Source organism: Erythrolamprus reginae, chromosome 4 (genome assembly GCF_031021105.1).
Source record: "Erythrolamprus reginae isolate rEryReg1 chromosome 4, rEryReg1.hap1, whole genome shotgun sequence".
Classification (NCBI taxonomy): domain Eukaryota; kingdom Metazoa; phylum Chordata; class Lepidosauria; order Squamata; family Dipsadidae; genus Erythrolamprus; species Erythrolamprus reginae.
Window position 1 is genome coordinate 51540540 of NC_091953.1, and position 20637 is coordinate 51561176.

At 42.2% G+C, this 20637-nt stretch overlaps 2 protein-coding genes across 2 annotated transcripts in view; both read right to left on the reverse strand.

Moving 5' to 3' along the window:
- The window catches only part of ROBO2 (roundabout guidance receptor 2), a 434310-nt gene that overhangs the window by 218615 nt on the left and 195058 nt on the right, over window positions 1-20637 (reverse strand). The gene's annotated exons all lie outside the window — the stretch shown is intronic.
- Window positions 5706-8119, reverse strand: LOC139166551 (tigger transposable element-derived protein 1-like). The gene is made up of 2 exons (XM_070750264.1): window positions 7971-8119; window positions 5706-7222 (listed from the first exon to the last, which is right to left on the reverse strand). Exons 1-2 carry the CDS (start codon window positions 8113-8115, stop codon window positions 5853-5855), a joined length of 1515 nt encoding a protein of 504 aa, XP_070606365.1. The 5' UTR covers window positions 8116-8119; the 3' UTR covers window positions 5706-5852.

A 20637-nucleotide genomic window follows, 5' to 3' on the forward strand; every position in this document is an offset into this window, starting at 1 on the left:
GGGACGGTGGGTCAATGTTGTTTGGATGGGCCGGAGGGGTATGCGGTGGGAGGGCCTCCTACCGACGCTGCTGGGTACGCAGCATCTCAGGGCGGTACCCGGCGCTGCTGGGCGGGCGGCTACCCAGGGTCGCGCCCAGATGGGACTGGGTGGTCGGCAGCCCATAGCCGCACCCAGATGGCTGGTCTTGCACCTCGGTGGCAATGACCTATGCCTGCTTGGCGGTCTACCGTTGATCGTCCAGGCGCGCGAAGACCTGCGGCGGCTTCGCACGGTATGGCCCACCACGCAAGTGGTGTGGTCAGAGATCCTCCCACGGATCGTTTGGAGGGACGCCATTTCCCTTAGGGCCATCCACCGGGTTAGACGTAGGGTGAATAAGGCCGTGGGAAAGACTGTCAAAGAATTAGGGGGGATTGTAGTTGCCCATCCCCTCATCACTGTAGATCGGCCGTGGCTTTACCGGGCCGATGGCGTTCACCTGTCAGAACAGGGGAACGCCATTTTCTTACAGGACCTGCAGAGGTCTCTGCGTGAGCTGGCGCAGATAGAGGGGGGAGTCGGGGGGCCAAGATAGAGATCTGACCCCCGCTCCGTGGCAGGTTAGGGGCGGAAATCTGGGTGGTTTCAGCAACTGCGCGTTCTCCCTTGGGCATCTTTGGGGATGATTGACAGGTTCTCTCCAAGACCATGGTGGGTGCTACCTGCGCACTTGGGGGGAACCTGTCTTTGGGTCCCGCTATTGAAGTCCCAGGGTAGGGGTGAGCCGGCGGGACCCCCCTCATGCGAGTGTATGGCAGGGTCTCAGGTGAGGGAGAGGTCCCTCACCTGGACCAGCATCGATTACGCCCATAGTTGCCCAGGAATGTTGACCTTTTACGTCATTTCCGCCCCGGAAGTATTTGTTTGACCCTGCAGGTCCATTTGGTTCCGGGTCATAGTTAAGTATGTTGATTATGCAAATTTATGCTAATTCATGCTAATTTAATTAATAAATTATGCAAATTTATTATAATAAAAATGACCCAAGTTTAAATCCAGCTCTTGTGTCCGAGTCGTTACTCCGTCTCTTCTGCAATAACGCCGGCTGACTTACCGGCCCCACGGCGATGTTGCTGAAGGGCCGGGCAGACTCGGACCCTTCAGATGGCGGCCGCCATCTTGTTTTCGGCCGAAATCTCGCGAGACGAGATTTCGGCCGGGAATGCCCTGCCCACGTGGCTGGGCATGACGTCAGGTCTGGGCGGGGCCTGCTGGCCCTATTTAAGGGGCAGCAGGCCGGGAAACAGCCTTTTCGCCCAGACCTGGTTTCATGAGCAGACACCCACCCGCCCTTCCCTATTTTGCAGTGTGCCTAGGGGTCGCCTGCGGGGGCCGAATGGGAATTTTTTGCAGCTTCGCCCATTAGGCCAGGCTGTTTTTTCGCCCATTCCACACTGGGGAGATGGATGTGCGGTTAGGGGGTGTTTGCATTTAATTAGGTTAATTGGCTTACCTCTGGTCATTGGGTAGGCAGGTTAGGGGCGGAAATCTGGGTGGTTTCAGCAACTGCGCGTTCTCCCTTGGGCATCTTTGGGGATGATTGACAGGTTCTCTCCAAGACCATGGTGGGTGCTACCTGCGCACTTGGGGGGAACCTGTCTTTGGGTCCCGCTATTGAAGTCCCAGGGTAGGGGTGAGCCGGCGGGACCCCCCTCATGCGAGTGTATGGCAGGGTCTCAGGTGAGGGAGAGGTCCCTCACCTGGACCAGCATCGATTACGCCCATAGTTGCCCAGGAATGTTGACCTTTTACGTCATTTCCGCCCCGGAAGTATTTGTTTGACCCTGCAGGTCCATTTGGTTCCGGGTCATAGTTAAGTATGTTGATTATGCAAATTTATGCTAATTCATGCTAATTTAATTAATAAATTATGCAAATTTATTATAATAAAAATGACCCAAGTTTAAATCCAGCTCTTGTGTCCGAGTCGTTACTCCGTCTCTTCTGCAATATCCTTTTGACTAGCATTATCAGCAATAAAAGTAAGAAACATTATCTTTGTAAGATCAGTAAAGATTTCATTACAATTCATGCTTTCAAACTATGTTCTGACAACCATCAAAAGATCAGAAAGTCCTATTTTAGTTCATATTTATTACAATATTTAACTATGTGTTCCTAAAAAAACAGTTTTAAAACCTATGATTGGCTCATTTGGAATAATTATATTAATAAGTATATGTAATTTATTTGTTTAAATTTCAAAACAAACTACTGTAGTAGTAGTCAAATAGAAGCAAACTTTTCTGAGCCCCTTATGGTTAAGAGAGAGGAAAAAGGTATCTGGGAAATTATTATTATATAATTATAAGTTATAACTACATAACTTCCCTTAAGCTGGACAATTTGTTAGAAATTTTTAATTAAGTGAGTAGTCTACCTTAACACCTTTATAATAAAATAGTTACTTACCTATTTCATATATAAAAAGATGATATTGGTCATAAATGTTATTCCAACAAATTCATATTGAGAATCCATGGAAGACATAGGGAAAGAAAGGTAAGCAGGAAATATTAATGTCACAATTTAATTCCCAACATAAAAAATTCTTGTACTTATCTAAACTTTACATTATTTATCATTGTAACATTTTTTTAAAAATGTCTATATCACAGTTTTGTTTTCCTTTCCATCAAATATTAGTATGGACTTGTGATAATTATAAGTGTGTAATAGAAAAATAGAAAAAAATAAAAATACTGAACATGTGTTCAGGGGGGATGTAGAACAATGCAGACCCAATACATGATCATGAGCAAAAAAGATGCTAGAGGAGACAATGTGGGTACCTATGGAAGGGAGGAATAACAACAAGGGGGAGGAAGTAATGATTAATACACCCAAAATATTGTCTCGTAACCCTACTCTGCCTGCTGGGGAGAGAAAGAGGCAATATGCAAAAGATAAACAAGGAACAGCAATTCCACCTGTTTACATAACTAAGCTAGCAACAACCAAGTTAATTACAGGAGGGAAGAAAGGGTGTGGGCCTGGGATGCGGGCAATGAGCAAATTGAGCAGCATTATATGAAATCAACTGTCTTCAATGGGGATTTTAACACTCTTGATAACGTTAGTACAGGACTAACAAAAGCTTAGTTAATTTTAGTAGTTTTTAATAATAAGAATACTCAATATTCCAGATTTGTTTATGAAAACCTCACAAACTGAAGATCTTCATTTACTATTAAGTAAAACTATGTATGCTGCCTTACCCCCAAAGGATTTAATTGTACCCACTGTTGATGAAATAAAGTTGTTTTTAATTATATTCATATGGAAATGCCAGAAGATGCATAAACAATTTTGGAAAAATAATAACCATGAAGGAGAATACTGTAGTTATAGTATTCTTTCATCTCTCAGCTACAAGTGTCCTCAAACTGTCATCTGTAATAAAGTATAAAAGCTTCACATCAACTCATTAAAGTGTCTCCTGAAGGCAACATAATAAAAACTGAAATTGCCCTCTAACTTGAATGTTATTCACACATTTAAGACCGTTAATATTCCTATCTCCATATATATTTTTATCATATTGTAAATGGAGGTTTAGATAAAATATTAATTGAAAAATAGTCAACACAAGGTAAAAGTTTGGTCCAGTGTAATTTGTAAGAACTTTTAATATATCAGTCTCTGAAATTTAAATTGTATTTATAGTTCTTTACATTTAAAGCTGTTCTCCCTCAGTTCTACAGCATAATTTTATTGTTACTTGCATTCCTAATTTCAATTTCAGAAACAAAAGTTGCAAGATTTATTCAACCACTTCTTATTCTCATTAGTAACTTGGCATCCTAGATACTTTATGAAAAGCCTTTAAATTCTCCATAAATATTGCAACAAATAACAATACTCTTGTGCACATGTGTCCAATTTCTGATGAGATTAATCTTCAATTTTAATTAAATATAAATATAAATTTGAAAATCATATATTTTACTTATTTTATAACTTTCAGTGGGTTTTAAAGAATTGTCCATAGCCTAAGCTACACCTATAGAATAATATTCAAATTGTGTTGATTATGTCACACTGTGCAATATATTTAGAAAAATGGGGACTCCACCAGATTTTATTGTTCCAATGAGAAACTTATAAACAAGTCAGGAAACAACAGCATGGAAAGAACATGGTGAAACATATTGGTTCCAAATTGGCAAAGGTGAAACAAGGTTCTGTATTCTTCCCTTATTTATTCAAACTTTATGCTGAATATTTATTAAGCAAAACTTGATTTTAGAAAGATCAGCATGGTTTTAAAACCACAGAAATATTCATCAATAACCTGTAATAGGTTGATGACCTATAGCTGAAAATGCAGATCTGCAAGCTGTACTGTTGGAAGACCCGAAGAACCAAGTTAAACATAGATTATGACTATTCTTTTTATTATATCTCAAGATTGTAAGTTTGCAAAGCCCATTTTACTAAATACAGTGATCCCTCGGTTAGCGCGGGGGTTACGTTCCAAGACCTCCCGCGCTAACCGATTTCCGCGTTATACTGGATGCGGAAGTAAAAAAACCTTCTGCGCATGCGCGCCCTGGCCGCACATGCGCAGAAGGTGGAGCGACGCAAATTCGGAGGCTGGCAATGCAATGGTGATTTTTCCGGGCTCCTTGCCGCTACCCCCCGTCCGCCCGATTCGCCCCGCTCACCGGCTTTCTTGGGGCAGCGCTGGCGGCAATGGCAAACCTCCCTCCTTCCCTTCTCTCCTTCCTCTCACCGGCTTTCTTGGGGCAGGGGCAGCGCTGGCGGCAATGGCAAACCTCCCTCCTTCCCTTCTCTCCTTCCTCTCACCGGCTTTCTTGGGGCAGGGGCAGCGCTGGCGGCAATGGCAAACCTCCCTCCTTCCCTTCTCTCCTTCCTCTCACCGGCTTTCTTGGGGCAGCGCTGGCGGCAATGGCAAACCTCCCTCCTTCCCTTCTTTCCTTCCTCTCACCGGCTTTCTTGGGGCAGGGGCAGCGCTGGCGGCAATGGCAAACCTCCCTCCTTCCCTTCTCTCCTTCCTCTCACCGGCTTTCTTGGGGCAGCGCTGGCGGCAATGGCAAACCTCCCTCCTTCCCTTCTCTCCTTCCTCTCACCGGCTTTCTTGGGGCAGGGGCAGCGCTGGCGGCAATGGCAAACCTCCCTCCTTCCCTTCTCTCCTTCCTCTCACCGGCTTTCTTGGGGCAGCGCTGGCGGCAATGGCAAACCTCCCTCCCTCCCTCCTTCTCTTCTCTCCCTCCCTCCTTCCCTCCTTCTCTCCCTCCTTCCTTCCCTCCTTCTCTTCTCTCCCTCCCTTCTCTCCCTCCCTCCTTCCTTCCCTCCTTCTCTTCTCTCCCTCCCTTCTCTCCCTCCCTCCTTCCTTCCCTCCTTCTCTTCTCTCCCTCCCTTCTCTCCCTCCCTCCTTCCTTCCCTCCTTCTCTTCTCTCCCTCCCTCCCTTCTCTCCCTCCCTCCTTCCCTCCTTCTCTTCTCTCCCTCCCTCCTCTCCCTCCCTCCCTTCTCTCCCTCCTTTCTCAAAAAGCACTTAAACTGTAACTGTACTGTACTGTACTGTGTAATGACAGAATAAAACCCCCCAGCCCTCACCTGTGTTTGAATTTCATTCATTCACTCAGTCATTCATTCATTCATTCTTCTGTACAGACTGTGTGCCACTCAGTCCCAACACTTTTAACCCATAAATTACCATTTCCCATCCCCTTAATTACCATTACCTACTGTACACATTGAATAAGACTCTTAAGTTATGAACAATAACATATTTATTTACATTTTTTGGGGTGGGGTGGGGGTTAGCATAACTGGGATACAGTAACTAGGGATCTTCTTCTATCACCATTTCTACAATGGACGCTGCAGGTGATGGTGTGACAGACCTCTTGGTTTTTGTGACAAACATGGTCATGGGCAGTTGTTGGCGCCGTTTCTTTTTCTGGGCTAACATGGATCTGTATGGTGCAAAGATGTTGTCAAGGGAGGCGTTAAACTGTATAGAGCGAGTCATGTTGGGATCCCAAAGTTCCACCATGCGTTGTACATTTGAAGTGGCTCTGTTCAGTTCTGCAAGCCGCTCAAGCGTTAGGCCAACATCTTCTTCTTCCTCAGCTTGTTCAGCTTCCGCTTCCTCCTCTTCTTCACTCGCTGACCTGGTCAGCTCCTCCAGATCTTTGTCTGTCAGCGGTAGGCCATGCTCATCAAGCAAACCATTGACTTCCTCTGCTGTCATGTCAACGAAGCCTTCTCCACCCAGTGCCTGTGCCAGCTTCACAGAGGTCTGGACTGCAGCATCTTGGATTTCTTCGGGAGCAAATCCCTTGTAATCATGCACCACTTCTGGCCACAATTTCCTCCAGCAGGCATTCATTGTCTGTGTCTTCATATCTGTCAAGGCATTCTGAATGTTCTTCAGACAAGATGCAATTGTGTACTGACGCCAGTAGGCCTTCAATGTGAAGTTGTCATCAGCATCCATTGCTTCCACGATGCTTCCAAGAGAATTGCGCGTGTACAGTGCCTTAAATGCACGGATAATACCTTGATCCATCGGCTGGATAAGCGATGTGGTGTTTGGTGGCAAGAATTCAACTTGCACCCCATCATGTTCATGGTCCAGGTGATCATGGCCGCCAGCATTGTCCATTAGGAGAAGCACTTTGAAATCCAGTCCTTTGCGAGCCAAATACACCTCCACCTGTGGGATGAAGCAGTGATGAAACCAGTCCCGCGTGAGGGGTTTTGTAATCCATGCTTTAGCATTATGCATCCAGTACACTGGCAATGCATTCTTATTTCTGTTCTTGAGGGCTCTTGGATTTTGTGACTTATAAATTAGCCCTGGCTTCAGCAAAAAGCCTGCTGCATTCCCACACATGATCAAAGTCACTCGATCTTTCATGGCCTTAAAGCCAGGGGCTTTGGCTTCATCTTGCATCAAGAAAGTCCTTGAAGGCATCCTCTTCCAGAACAGGCCTGTTTCGTCCATGTTGAACACCTGTTCTGGAAGGTAGCCCCCTTCTGCAATTAGCTCTTTAAACGTGCGCTGGACAAAGTTTTCTGCTGCACCTGTATCTGCTGAGGCAGCTTCTCCGTGCAATGACACACTCTTCAGGCCATAGCGCCGTTGAAATTTCTCAAACCACCCTTTGCTTGCTGTGAATGTGGCTGGGGCTGAGGCTGAGGCTGAGGCTGCAGAATGACAGGAAAGGGAGAGAGAAGTGACTTGAATGAAAGCATAAAGAGTAAATGCCCACCTCCTTCCCTCCTTCCTTCCTTCCCTCTCTTCTCTCCCTCCCTCCCTCCTTCCCTCCTTCCTTCTCTTCTCTCCCTCCCTCCCTCCTTCCCTCTCTTCTCTCCCTCCCTCCCTCCTTCCCTCCTTCCTTCTCTTCTCTCCCTCCCTCCCTCTCTTCTCTCCCTCCCTCCTTCCCTCCTTCCTTCTCTTCTCTCCCTCCCTCCCTCCCTCTCTTCTCTCCCTCCTTCCCTCCTTCCTTCTCTTCTCTCCCTCCCTCCCTTCTCTCCCTCCCTCCTTCCCTCCTTCCTTCTCTTCTCTCCCTCCCTCCCTCTCTTCTCTCCCTCCCTCCTTCCCTCCTTCCTTCTCTTCTCTCCCTCCCTCCCTCCCTCTCTTCTCTCCCTCCCTCCTTCCCTCCTTCCTTCTCTTCTCTCCCTCCCTCCTTCCCTCCTTCCTTCTCTTCTCTCCCTCCCTCCCTCTCTTCTCTCCCTCCCTCCTTCCCTCCTTCCTTCTCTTCTCTCCCTCCCTCCCTCCCTCTCTTCTCTCCCTCCCTCCTTCCCTCCTTCCTTCTCTTCTCTCCCTCCCTTCCTCTCTTCTCTCCCTCCCTCCTTCCCTCCTTCCCTCCCTCCCTCCCTCCTTCCCTGCTCCTTCCTTAAAAAACACTTAAATACAGTATCTAATGACAGAATAAAAAACCCCAGCCCTTACCTGCGTTTCCCTCATCTGCATCGCCTTCTTCTGTGTCTTCAAGACGGTTGTACAATTGTTGTGCTTTGGTTCTGATAGTGTTGGTATCCAAAGCAATGCTCTTTTTGCGGCAGTCTTGTACCCACAGGGACAAAGCAGCTTCCATCTTCATGAGCCGTTTGTTTCTAGGCGTCACCATTCTTTTTGCAGCCTTGTTGAAGGCCATCAGGGAACTTTGCCTTATCTTTTTCTCGTCGTCACGAATGGTTCGCACACTCGATTCGTTGATCCCATACTGCCGACCAACATCTGCATAAGAGCGTCCCCCTTTCAGCATGTCCAAAATGTCAATTTTCTCTTTAATTGTGAGTATCCTCCTGGTCTTTTTAGCGTCGCCGCCAGCACTCCGAGCACAACGTTTAGGAGGCATCTTGCAACAAGTCTGAACAAGTTCCAAAAGTTCAGTTGCAAAGCTTTTTTTTGCGTTTGCAACGATTGGTTGAGATTTTGGCCAATCAGCAATCAGCATGACGTCATCGGGCGGGAAAAACCGTGGTATAGCAAAAAAACCGCGAACTTATTTTTTAATTAATATTTTTTGAAAAACCGCGTTGCAGCGTTTCGCGCTAATCGAGAACGCGTAAATCGAGGGACCACTGTAATTGTATTTATGTATGCATGCATGTATGTATGTATGCATACATATAGGTAGTATAGCTGCCCAGCTGCCCATCTCATAAATGTAACTCTGGGAAGCATACAACGTTAAAAAAATATCATACACTATAACTAAAAACCTAATAACAAAATTAAAACATTAAAAACACCAAAACCATTTTAAAAAAGAAAGAAAAACAATACATTCAATTTATCTAGCAATGCGCCCACTTTGCAGACTCCATATTTATATTACATGCTCCCCAGAACATATGGCAAAATCTTCAGCCTTTCCAGAAGGCCAATAAGGTTGGGTCAATCTGACCTAAGTTCCTTGACAGAGTGAGGATAGTCTACAAGGTCATGTCCACTCAGTTTGTATTTTATATGTGTAATACAGAGCAATAGTAGGTTGAGATTTGGAGTTGCCAGTTGTTTGACCATTGTGACAGAAAGTCAAGGTCTTTTTGAGGGGTAGCAATAATTGTCGGTTGTGTTAAATAGTTTTACATCATCAGCAAAGAGGAAGCAATTGCTTATAATAAGATCACAAATGTCATTTATGGAGGTTATAAAGAGTGCTGGTCCTAGAATGCTGCCTTGGGGGACACCACTGTTGATAGGAGCAGGAACAGGATTTGATAGGCCACTCCCTATTTTGACTATTTTAAATAGTTTTACATCATCAGTGAAGAGTTACCCTGGTCGAGTTGTGAAGTCCATTTCTGCAGTGTAAGTACTGCAGATTGCAAGACAATCCCCCCCCCCCGAAGCCACACTTCTTGTTTGAAAGTAGGTTGTTAATTTTTATGTAGTGGGTAATGGATTGGTTTATGACTGATTCCATAACTTTGCAGTGACGCAACTTAATGAGATTGGTCTATAATTTTCAACTAGGCTGGAGTCACCCTTTTTGAAGATAAGGATGACCGTGGCTAGTGACCATAAGCTGGGCAAGGAGTTGGTTTTGAAATATATTTCATAGATTATTCTAAGAGCTTCCACTATGGTAGTTGAGGGCTTTTTAAAGAAGTAGGCACATAGTCTATCAGGGCCAGTAGATAGAAATGGTTTTAGGTTGCACAGTGCCTTTTCAATAGCATCTTCTGTAAAATTGACATGTAGTAGATCGTTGTGATTAGTTGTGGTATGATTGGGAAATGTGGGGCAAAGGTTATTCTCAGCATTTTCAATGGAATCCAGAAATAAACTGGTAACCAATGTAATTCATAGAGCAGAGGTGTAATGTGCACTTGACCTAGGTGTGCACATATCTGCCCACACTGCACATTTGGCACCAGCTGAAGCTTTCAAATGTCCTTTAGCAATAGTTCCGTGTAGTGTGCATAATAGTAATATACTGTTTAATAAACTTAGTATTTGGTAAAATGATCTTCACAGACTTAGAGTTTCAATATATTACATATTAAGCTACAGGACTACCATCTTAGCTGTAGTGTCATAAACAATTATAGGAATTCCAAGCTTTTCAATATTAGAAACTGTTGTGATTCCGTCTGAGGCCCCTCAGGGAACGGCTGATCCTCTGCCGGCTTCCTGCTCAGAGGGGGAGGATGAGGAACAGGAGGTTCAGGCAGACAGGGAGGAGGAATCTCAGGCTGAGGGAGAGGGAGGACAGCCAGAGTCCCCCTCGGGGGAGCTCTCCCCAGCAAGCAGCCTGGATTCCTTAGATGACAATGCACAAGCAATCATAGATCTCCGGCAGAGAAGAGCAACACAACGAAGGGGACAATTAGCCAGGTACTTTCAGCACTAAAGAGGCAACAGCTGGGTTTGGGTGTGGTGCTCTCTGGAAAGGCTGAAAAGGCAGACCCACCCTTCCTGGCTTGTGGAGTATTATCTTTGGGAGTCCTGGGACCTGGCTGTGATCTTTGGCGTCTTGGAATTCTGGTTTGTGACTTTGAATACTGAAACCTTGGGGGGAAAAGGTGTGGGTCTTATTTTCTACAGTGGTGGGTGTGCCAGCAAGAAGTCTGCTGTATTGTCTGGCCATCAGGACTCTGCTGTGAAGTCTCATAGCCTGCCTGTTGGGAAGAACAGGTTTTTCTCTGTGTTTATTTTTCAAACTATAAAGTGCTTTTGCTTTTACCAGCGTGTCTGGCTGCTTTTTCCAGTTGGTGTTGAAGTCTGGGGGCACCCAGACAGAACAGAAACATAGAAACATAGAAGACTGACGGCAGAAAAAGACCTCATGGTCCATCTAGTCTGCCCTTATACTATTTCCTGTATTTTATCTTACAATGGAGATATGTTTATCCCAGGCATGTTTAAATTCAGTTACTGTGGATTTACCAACCAGGTCTGCTGGAAGTTTGTTCCAAGGATCTACTACTCTTTCAGTAAAATAATATTTTCTCATGTTGCCTTTGATCTTTCCCCCAACTAACTTCAGATTGTGTCTCCTTGTTCTTGTATTCACTTTCCTATTAAAAACACTTCCCTCCTGAACCTTATTTAACCCTTTAACATATTTAAATGTTTCGATCATGTCCCCCCTTTTCCTTCTGCCCTCCAGACTATACAGATTGAGTTCATTAAGTCTTTCCTGATACGTTTTATGCTTAAGACCTTCCACCATTCTTGTAGCCCGTCTTTGGACCCGTTCAATTTTGTCAATATCTTTTTGTAGGTGAGGTCTCCAGAACTGAACACAGTACTCCAAATGTGGTCTCACCAGCGCTCTATATAAGGGGATCACAATCTCCCTCTTCCTGCTTGTTATACCTCTAGCTATGCAGCCAAGCATCCTACTTGCTTTTCCTACCGCCCGACCACACTGCTCACCCATTTTGAGACTGTCAGAAATCACTACCCCTAAATCCTTCTCTTCTGAAGTTTTTGCTAACACAGAACTGCCAATACAATACTCAGATTGAGGATTCCTTTTCCCCATTCTTAAAAAGAATGGTTCAAATGGTAGTAAGATGTTAGACAGATGTACTTCAAAAGAAAAAAAAATCCATTATGAATATTAAGCAAATATCTAAAATCTTTTTCTTCCTGATAAAGTGCATCTGTGTCAAACTCAACATCAAAGCTATATCTTGTTTAGCATATGACATGAAAATTAGCATTATCCAAAGCATCTGCAAGTTATGTAGATATTAAAATATTTTTATGAATTGCTAATAAAATAGTCTAGCACTAAAATAGCTTTTGTTTAATACCATTCTTTCCCAGCTTTTGACTGATTCTTTTACCTCATAGCCATAACTACATGGTTACTTACTTATTACAATAATATCTTGAAACATTCTTGTTGAACCGAAATACTATAAACTGCTCTGAATTTTTACTCAACTTATACAAAATTCAGTATACATGAAATGATGCATGAATTACAACTGTGAAATTCTTTAAAAAAATGGATGATAGCTATATGATCAATCAGTAGGATGAATATTTTCTTACTATTATGCAACAACTATGTAATAAACAAAACAAGATGATGAAAATACATTTTGGGGAGATAACTGTATGACATTCAGTTATTAATAGATTCTGAAGCAAGCACTTTCTTGCAAACAAAGCACGCATGTGGTCAAACATGGCCAATTAAAATAACAAAGTGTGATTTAATAAGTGTTTTTCATAAGTTACCTTAACAGGATCCCCTGAAATAATTACTTAATGGGGGGGGGATCTCAATTGTCCATAGCTTTTCTTACAGTAATAAGCATATGTAATAAGCAGTACTGATCACATTCATTTGGTATGCAAATAAACAGTAAAAGACATAAATGAAGGAATAATATGTAAATATTTTAAGGGGAAAAATGGAAGAAGCATTTTATTTTCAGCAGTGGTAGAGAATTGAGTGGACCATGAATAGTATACTTTCCTGCCCAAATTGAAAACAATTACAATTTATTACTGTTATCGTTTATTGCTGAATTTTAAAAAGACTATATGTTAACGTACATATAAAATAACAACATAAATGTACATGTAATCACCAGAAATTTAATAGTGTATATATAAGCAGTAATAGTCAAACATGTTTCCAGATTCAACATAAACTTGGAAAGTGTGAAAGGGTGGTCATGGAAGCAAAAATACATGCCTTCCTTCAATTCCTTTCCATGTTAGCTGAAAAAGAGTCCCACTAAGGAAAAGAAGACATAAAAGGGACAGCCACCTCACCAAGATATTTGCTTGTTTGAGACACAGATAGTGCTGATTTGTTGCTTTCAGAAGAAAAGTTAAATGGATGAGAAAAAATAAACAATATCAGAGGAGAAAGAACTGTAGAGGGCAGTATACGTAAGTACATGTGAGCATTTATCTGTGAAGGACATTCAAAGAGCTTCTCAGTAGCAGTAGAGGGAAGAACAGAAAGCTGCTTGGGAAGTAATTCTGGGGTGACTTGATAATGGTATATCCCAGCTCAAGCCTGGAGAAGAAGTGAGTACTTGGGAAACCTTAGTGAAGGAAATTCCCTGAGGTTACATTGCATCAGAAAGCTCATTAGCCTGTGTTTCTAGATAATAGAGCAAGTCAGAAAGCGGAGGAAAGGGAGAAAAAAAATGAAGATTTTTTTCTTCTTCTACTTTTGGTATCTCTACCATGAAGAAAAGGAGCGTTGGTCTTACCTGATATGATTCTTCTCATAAAGGAGAGCTATCATCCATGATGTGTTGATCTTGTCCATCAAGGAACTGAATGACTACAGACCAGTTGCTCTAACATCTGTAGTTATGAAAACCTTTGAAAGGCTAGTGATGTTCCACTTGAAAATCATCACGGATCCACTGTTGGACCCCCTGCAATTTGCATACCGAGCAAATAGATCAACAGATGATGCTGTTAATATGGCTCTACACTACATCCTTCAACATCTTGAATCTCCAATGACCTATGCTAGGGTCCTCTTTGTAGATTTCAGTTCGGCATTCAACACCATCATACCGGACATTCTCTTAACCAAAATAAATCAGCTAGTGGAACTTGAACACACTTGTAAGTGGATCACAAGCTTCCTAACAGACAGGAAGCGGCAGGTAAAGCTAGGAAAAATCACATCAGATACTAGGCTGTGTACTCTCACCACTTCTCTTTTCTCTACATACGAATGACTGCATCTCAAACGATCCATCTGTTAAACTACTGAAGTTTGCAGACAATACAACAATAATAGGACTCATTCGAGACAATGATGAAACTGCATACAGATGAGAGGTTGAACAACTATCCTTGTGTGTGACCGAAACAACCTAGAACTGAACACACTCAAAACCGTAAAAATGGTTGTAGACTTTAGGAGAAACCCTTCCATCCTTCCACCTCTCATAATACTAGACAACACAGTATCAACAGTAGAGACCTTCACATTTCTAGATTATATCATATCTCAGGACCTAAAATGTCATCAAAAAAGCACAACAAAGGATGTACTTTCTGCGCCAACTCAGGAACCTGAAACTGCCCAAGGAGCTGCTGATACAGTTCTACAGAGGAATCACTGTCTGTCATCTGCACCTCTATAACTGTCTGGTTTAGTTCTGAAACCCAACAAGACCGACACAGACTTCAGAGAATAAACAGAACTGCAAAAAAAAACAATTGCTGCCAACCTGCCTTCCATTGAGGACCTGTATAATGCACGAGTCAAAAAGAGGGCGGGGAGAATATTTACCGACCCTTCGCATCCTGGACCCAAACTGTTTCAACTCCTGCCCTCAAATCATCGCTACAGAGCACTGCACACTAAGACAACTAGACACAAGAACAGTTTTTTCCCGAACGCCATCACTCTACTAAACAAATAATTTCCTCAACATTGTCAGACTTTTTACTAAATCTGCACTTCTATTTCTACTAGGTTTTTTCCCCTCGTCATTCCTATCATCCTTTCCCTCCTACTTAGGATTGTATGACTGTAACTTGTTGCTTGTATCCTAAGATTTGTATTAATATTGTTTCTTCATTGTTTAGTTGACCCCTATGAACAATCATTAAGTGTTGTATCACATGATTCTTGACAAATGTATATTTTTCTTTTATGTACTCTGAGAGCATATGCACCAAGACAAATTTCTTGTGTGTCCAATCACACTTGGCCAAAAAAATTCTATTCTATTCTATTCGCCAATGAGGACTGAGTCTATTGAATAAGAAAATTGCTTCTGTCTCTAAGGCCCAGTTTTGACAAAGACGAAGCACAGTTTCTAGATGTGGTTATCAGGAAAGTGTACAGCAAGATCTATTGAAGACAATGTCTCTCAGAAAGAAACAGGTCATCCAATTGGACCAGAAGCTGAAGTAGAAGGTGGATGGTAACTCCACTCTACAAGAAAGAGCTTATCAGGTAAGACCAACAGCCCTTCTCCATAGTAGGTGGAGCTATCATCCATGACATGAGAGATGCTGATGGTCCCTAGTCACTATTGAGGGAGGATCTTTTGGTGGAACCTATTATTATTATTATTATTATTATTATTATTATTATTATTATTATTATTTAATAGATTTGTATGCCGCCCCTCTACGGAGACTCTGAGTGGCTCACAACAACAAAACAGTACAAATCCAATGGTTAAAACAATTTAAAACCCCTAATATATAAAACAATCATACATCTCATACAAACCATTCGTAAAGCGGAAACGGCCCAGGGGAATCAATTTCCACATGCCTGGCGACAGAGGTGGGTTTTAAGGAGTTTGCAAAAGGCAAGGAGGGTGGGGGCAATCCTAATCTCCGGGGGGAGTTGATTCCAGAGGGTCGGGGCCGCCACAGAGAAGGCCAAATGACTGTTTTATTGATGGGACCCGGAGAAGGCCCACTCTGTGGGACGTAACCGGTCGCTGGGATTCGTGCAGCAGAAGGCGGTCCCAGAGATATTCTGGTCCGATGCCATGAAGTGCTTTATAGGTCATAACGAACACTTTGAATTGTGACTGGAAATTGATCGACAACCAATGCAGACTGCGGAGTGTTGGTGCAACATGGGCATACCTGGGGAAGCCCATGACTGCTCTCGCAGCTGCATTCTGCACGATCTGAAGACTCTTCAAAGGTAGCCCCATGTAGAGAGTGTTACAGTAGTCGAACCTTGAGGTGATGAGGGCATGAGTGACTGTGAGCAGTGACTCCTGGTCCAGGTAGGGCCGCAACTGGTGCACCAGGCGAACCTGGGCAAACGCCCCCCTCGCCACAGCTGAAAGATGGTTATCTAATGTAAGCTGTGAATCGAGGAGGATGCCCAAGTTGCAGACCCTCTCTGAGGGGGTCAGTAATTCTCCCCCCCCCCAGGGTAATGGACAGAAAGATGGAATTGTCCTTGGGAGGCAAAACCCACAGTCACTCCATCTTATCAGGGTTGAGTTTGAGTCTGTTGACACCCTAACAGGCTCCAGGCACCGGCACATCACTTCCACTGTTCGAAAATACTGTTCAAAACACATTTTTAATCAGCCAAAGTGCTCTCCCACACACAACAAGCCTTGAATGCTGTGAAAAACATAAAACAAAAGCAAAGCAGATAAAAAGCAGCTGTGAAGACGTCACAGCCACCCTCCTTCAAGAGTCCTCAAGCTTAAACTTAACTGTGAATTAGTCCAAAAGTCCTGTAAAAATCCTGAAACAGTTCAAAGAGTCCTTGTACAATCCAGACGTAAAACACAGTTCTCTCTCTCTCTCCAAACGGATAAACTCCCACAACAAGAGGCAACAACGCTGGCAATTTATCAGCAGCCCCATTAGCCTAATTGCCCCAGTGACAGGTGTTCTCCCTTATTTCCTGTAATACTTGCACAGTTGTTCCTTCCTTGACATCAACCTGCGTCTGCGAACATCTATGAATGCCTCCTCTTCTGAACCTAACGATGATGATGATGATGATGATGGTTCACTAATGGGGTAATTAGCGAATGGGCTGCCTGTAATTATTAACTAGAATCTTCCCCTGACACAGACGCTTCGCTGTCAGAATCTGTTGGCAGTAAAACTGGCCTCTGATAATGTAAGGATTCTCCCACATCAACCCTCACAGTCCTTGGAGCAGGAGCTGGCCCAGAGCCAACCACAACACCTACTAGTAATATGAATATTAGCTTTTACAGTGACCATGCCAGAACAATTTACTCCCAAAGAAATAAAAACAGTAAGGATTCCACTGTATACCATCAGGTTCAGTATTACCAATATTTTCAAAGAGTAAGGTGGGTGGGTATTGAAACTCTGTTAGGTATCAAGTTAAAATCAGTTCTGTTAATACTTTTTAAATAACAAAAGAGGAGAAATATATTGAAACTAATGGAACTAAAAAACTTGTAGAAACAGAACAAAGATTATTGCATTTAACAATTTATTAGTAGGAAAATGTAGTTCCCTGGCCACTATTGTGAGAGGTTTAAAAGGACCTGCCTATTCACGAACAATAGTCTGCCTGCCTGCCTGCCTGCCTGTCTCTCTCTCTCCCTCTCTCTCAAATGTTCAGGCATTCGAATGATAAAATGTTTCTTAAATACTATATACATGATTCATCCAGGAGTGGGCTTCAAAAAATTTAGCAAGGGATTCTCTGCCCGGTTGCTGGGCAGGTGTGAGCATGGCATGGCCGGCCTCCTGTCCCATCATATTGGGGGGGGGGTCATTTTGGAGGAGCTCCAGAGGCTATTCTCGAGCCTCCATGAGGGTGAAAACAGCCTCCCCAGGCTCTGGAAGCCCTCTCCTGAGCTTCCAGCAGGCCTGAACTTCTGGTAGGCCTGTTTTTTGCCCTCCCAAGCCTCCATGCACGCTCTGCACTTACATGCATACAAAATGGACCATGTGGAGATTCCTGAGAGGGGACGAGTGACCAGGACCAGTCAGGAGAAAGATTTGTAGGTTTTCTGAACTGCATAGAAACTTAGCTAGAAGTTCTCCCAAGCCCTTGTGGGTTCACCATTGTGTGTGTGTGTGTGGGGGGATTGCTTAGGAAAGGGGGAAAAAGGTATATGTTGGAGGGGGACCATAAAAGGAGTAACTTAAAATTAATTTTAAAGAACTTCCTCACAGATATCCTATGATTTACTGTAACAATGCAGCAATGCAAAATGCACACTTGACTGACATCCAGAACAAATTATGATTAAATCTGCCTATTTTCAATTAAACAAAGTTGTAATTAATATACAATTTAAGCTTTAGGTTATATGTTCATATAATATTGTATCCATTTTTACATGCTAAAACAAACAAATTTCAAAAGACCAGAGCATATTTTCACATTTGAATCATTTGTATTTTTCTTTTATAGTCAGTTCTTACTTTTACAGCAATTTATCTAGTAATTTATCAGTAATTCTCAAAATATATTGTATATTATTTTACTGGAAGTTAAATTACCAGTTTTCCCTTTTTAGTACTTTCCTCCTTTTTCTCAAGGTCATCAACATCTGTAACTGCAATACCCATTTTAATGCTTTATATTTTGTATTATTTTAATAATGTTGTTTTATTGCACATATTAAAATAGATTAACATTTAGTATGTTAGAAAAGAAGCATTCTTTTCTAACATAATACCTTTTGTCATTTTTTAAACATAGTCAAAATGGAATAGAAAAAAAAAACCACACAAAAAATCCCCACCCAACAAAAATAGCATATGAATAGTGTGGCTTATGCACCACAAGGGACGTGAAGGGGGAATTAGCTTGCGTTGAGTTGGTTCATCCCCCAAAGAGTTCCGTCTGAGCTGTTTTGAAGCTGTTCACTCAAAGGGATTATTTCACTGAATCTGCTTTAATCTTAGCTAAATGCTTTCAACTGGTATATACTGAGACAGAATTAGAGAAATCAGAACCCCAACGACCTGTGTTGATGGGCTTCAAGGAAGAAAGAGAAACAAACCGTAATAATCCCACACATCATAGAATTAGAGAGGTCACAAGGCAATATCTATTATATAGGTCCACTGGGAAAGCTGAAGAAGAACATTAAGATATTATGCAGTTACCAAACAAATATTGTAGGTACAATAATTGCTATACCAAATATCCCTGCACACTAAGGAATTGTTTGCACTTTTAAAACTGATAAGGAAAGCAAAATTTTAAATGTAGAACAGTATAATTATATAAACAGAACTGTTTATATAATTTATTCAATATTATAAAAGGCATCTGAAAAAATATCCTGGTTTTCTCTTTCTTGCTGTTAATATAAATGCATATGCCAATGTGAATATAGGTATATCTATGATGCTACCCACTGACATATTGGGAGACAATTGAAAGACAATGTATAATTTTGGTCATTCATCCCCTAAATTTATAAGGCTTGTTTGCTATTGTTTATCTTTATCTATAGAAATTTCATGCTCCCACATTGTATTTTAATGGATCCTATTTGTGACATTACCATTTTCTTGTTTGCCTTTTTTTTTTGCACATGCAAAAACAAAGGAAAATGTCTTAGGTAAATTGACCATTGGCCACATTTCCTTAAACCAATGGTTAGTTGTTTGTGTTGTTAAGTGTGCTAAATAATCCTACAATTTTGATGTTCAGTGGAAAAGGGCAGATTATTGTTGTAATTAGACCATGGTTTCATATAAGTGTGCTGTGAAAGGAAATGAAGGTCATGGGATTTTGGAGTTGAATTATCTTGTCCAGAGAAGAAGGCTGAATATTAAGATATTTTAAATTGGTAATCTGTAGTCTCAGTCTTCCTCCCAGTGAGAGAGATGGGAGATGGAGGGGGGAGGGAGAGAGAGAGAGAGAGAAAGATAGAACCTATCTTACGCCCAGATGTCTGATGGGTTTGACTGATTTCAGATAGCATTTGGAAAGTTCCCAACTGATCTGGAAGCTAGTTTTCTCAGGTGCATAGTTCATCTCTAGAATATAAAGGCAATGTGCACTAGATATGAGTGCTAAGAAGCACTCATAAGGCAGTTTTGGAGAAGCTTAGCAATCTTGGGGAAATTTATCATTCTGAATAGCTCAAGAAGATGATGCAGGTAAAGATACTTAACATGATGCTTGCAGAATAAGAAATGTTGCTGTGGTTGTTGTTGTTTTGTATTATTATTGTTATTGTTGTTGTTGTTGTTGTTGTTGTTGTTATTATTATTGAAAATAAGAATAACAAACTTACATGAGCAATAAGTATGATCAAACATAAACATCAATCCAAGTTTGAAATTTTTAAAGTGGAACTACTTGGTCCCTATTACTGCACCACAGAGTGTCAATTGCTAAGCTTTTCCAAAATTGCCATATGAACTCTACTTTTACAGACTTAGGGAAGAATGGGGAAGATAATGATGATAGTAATTTATTAAACCAGTACGTCACCAAACTCTCAGTATTCAGAAACTGGATATTGGCTATAATAAATACCTCAATTATGGGAAGAAAAATGCCACAAGTCTCAAAAAAAGATTTGATTGTCCCCTTCCTCAAGAGACTATCTTTCATCTACCATCTTTCTTACCAAAGAGTCCTCGGAGAGGGGCGGCATACAAATCCAATTAAATAAATAATAAAATAAACAAATCTTTCAATAAATACCTCCTAATAAGAATTTTTCAGAAAGGCTATAAACGAAGCAGAAGCAACTAGACTTTTGACTATCAAGCTTCATTCATTGCTTTGCTGGAGAGACGGAGTAACGACACGGACACAAGAGCTGGATTTAAACTGGGTCTTTTTATTAACATAAATTTGCATAATTTATTCATTAAATTTGCATAAATTAGCATAATCAACTATGACCCGGAAATGGACCTGCAGGGTCAAACAAATACTTCCGGGGCGGAAATGACGTTATGACAAAAAACTTCCTGGGCAACTCATGGGCGTATCTCGATGCAAGTCCAGGTGAGGGACCAGTCCATCACCTGCGACCCTGCCATGCTTTGCATGAGGGGGGTCCCACCGGCTACCCCGAATCCGGGAATTAAAGGTGCAGGACCCAAAGACAGGTTCCCCCCAGCTGCTCAGGCAGGCACTCCCTCCATGAGCTTGCGGAGAACCTGTCAATCATCCCCAAAGATGCCCAAGGGAGAACGCGCGGTTGCT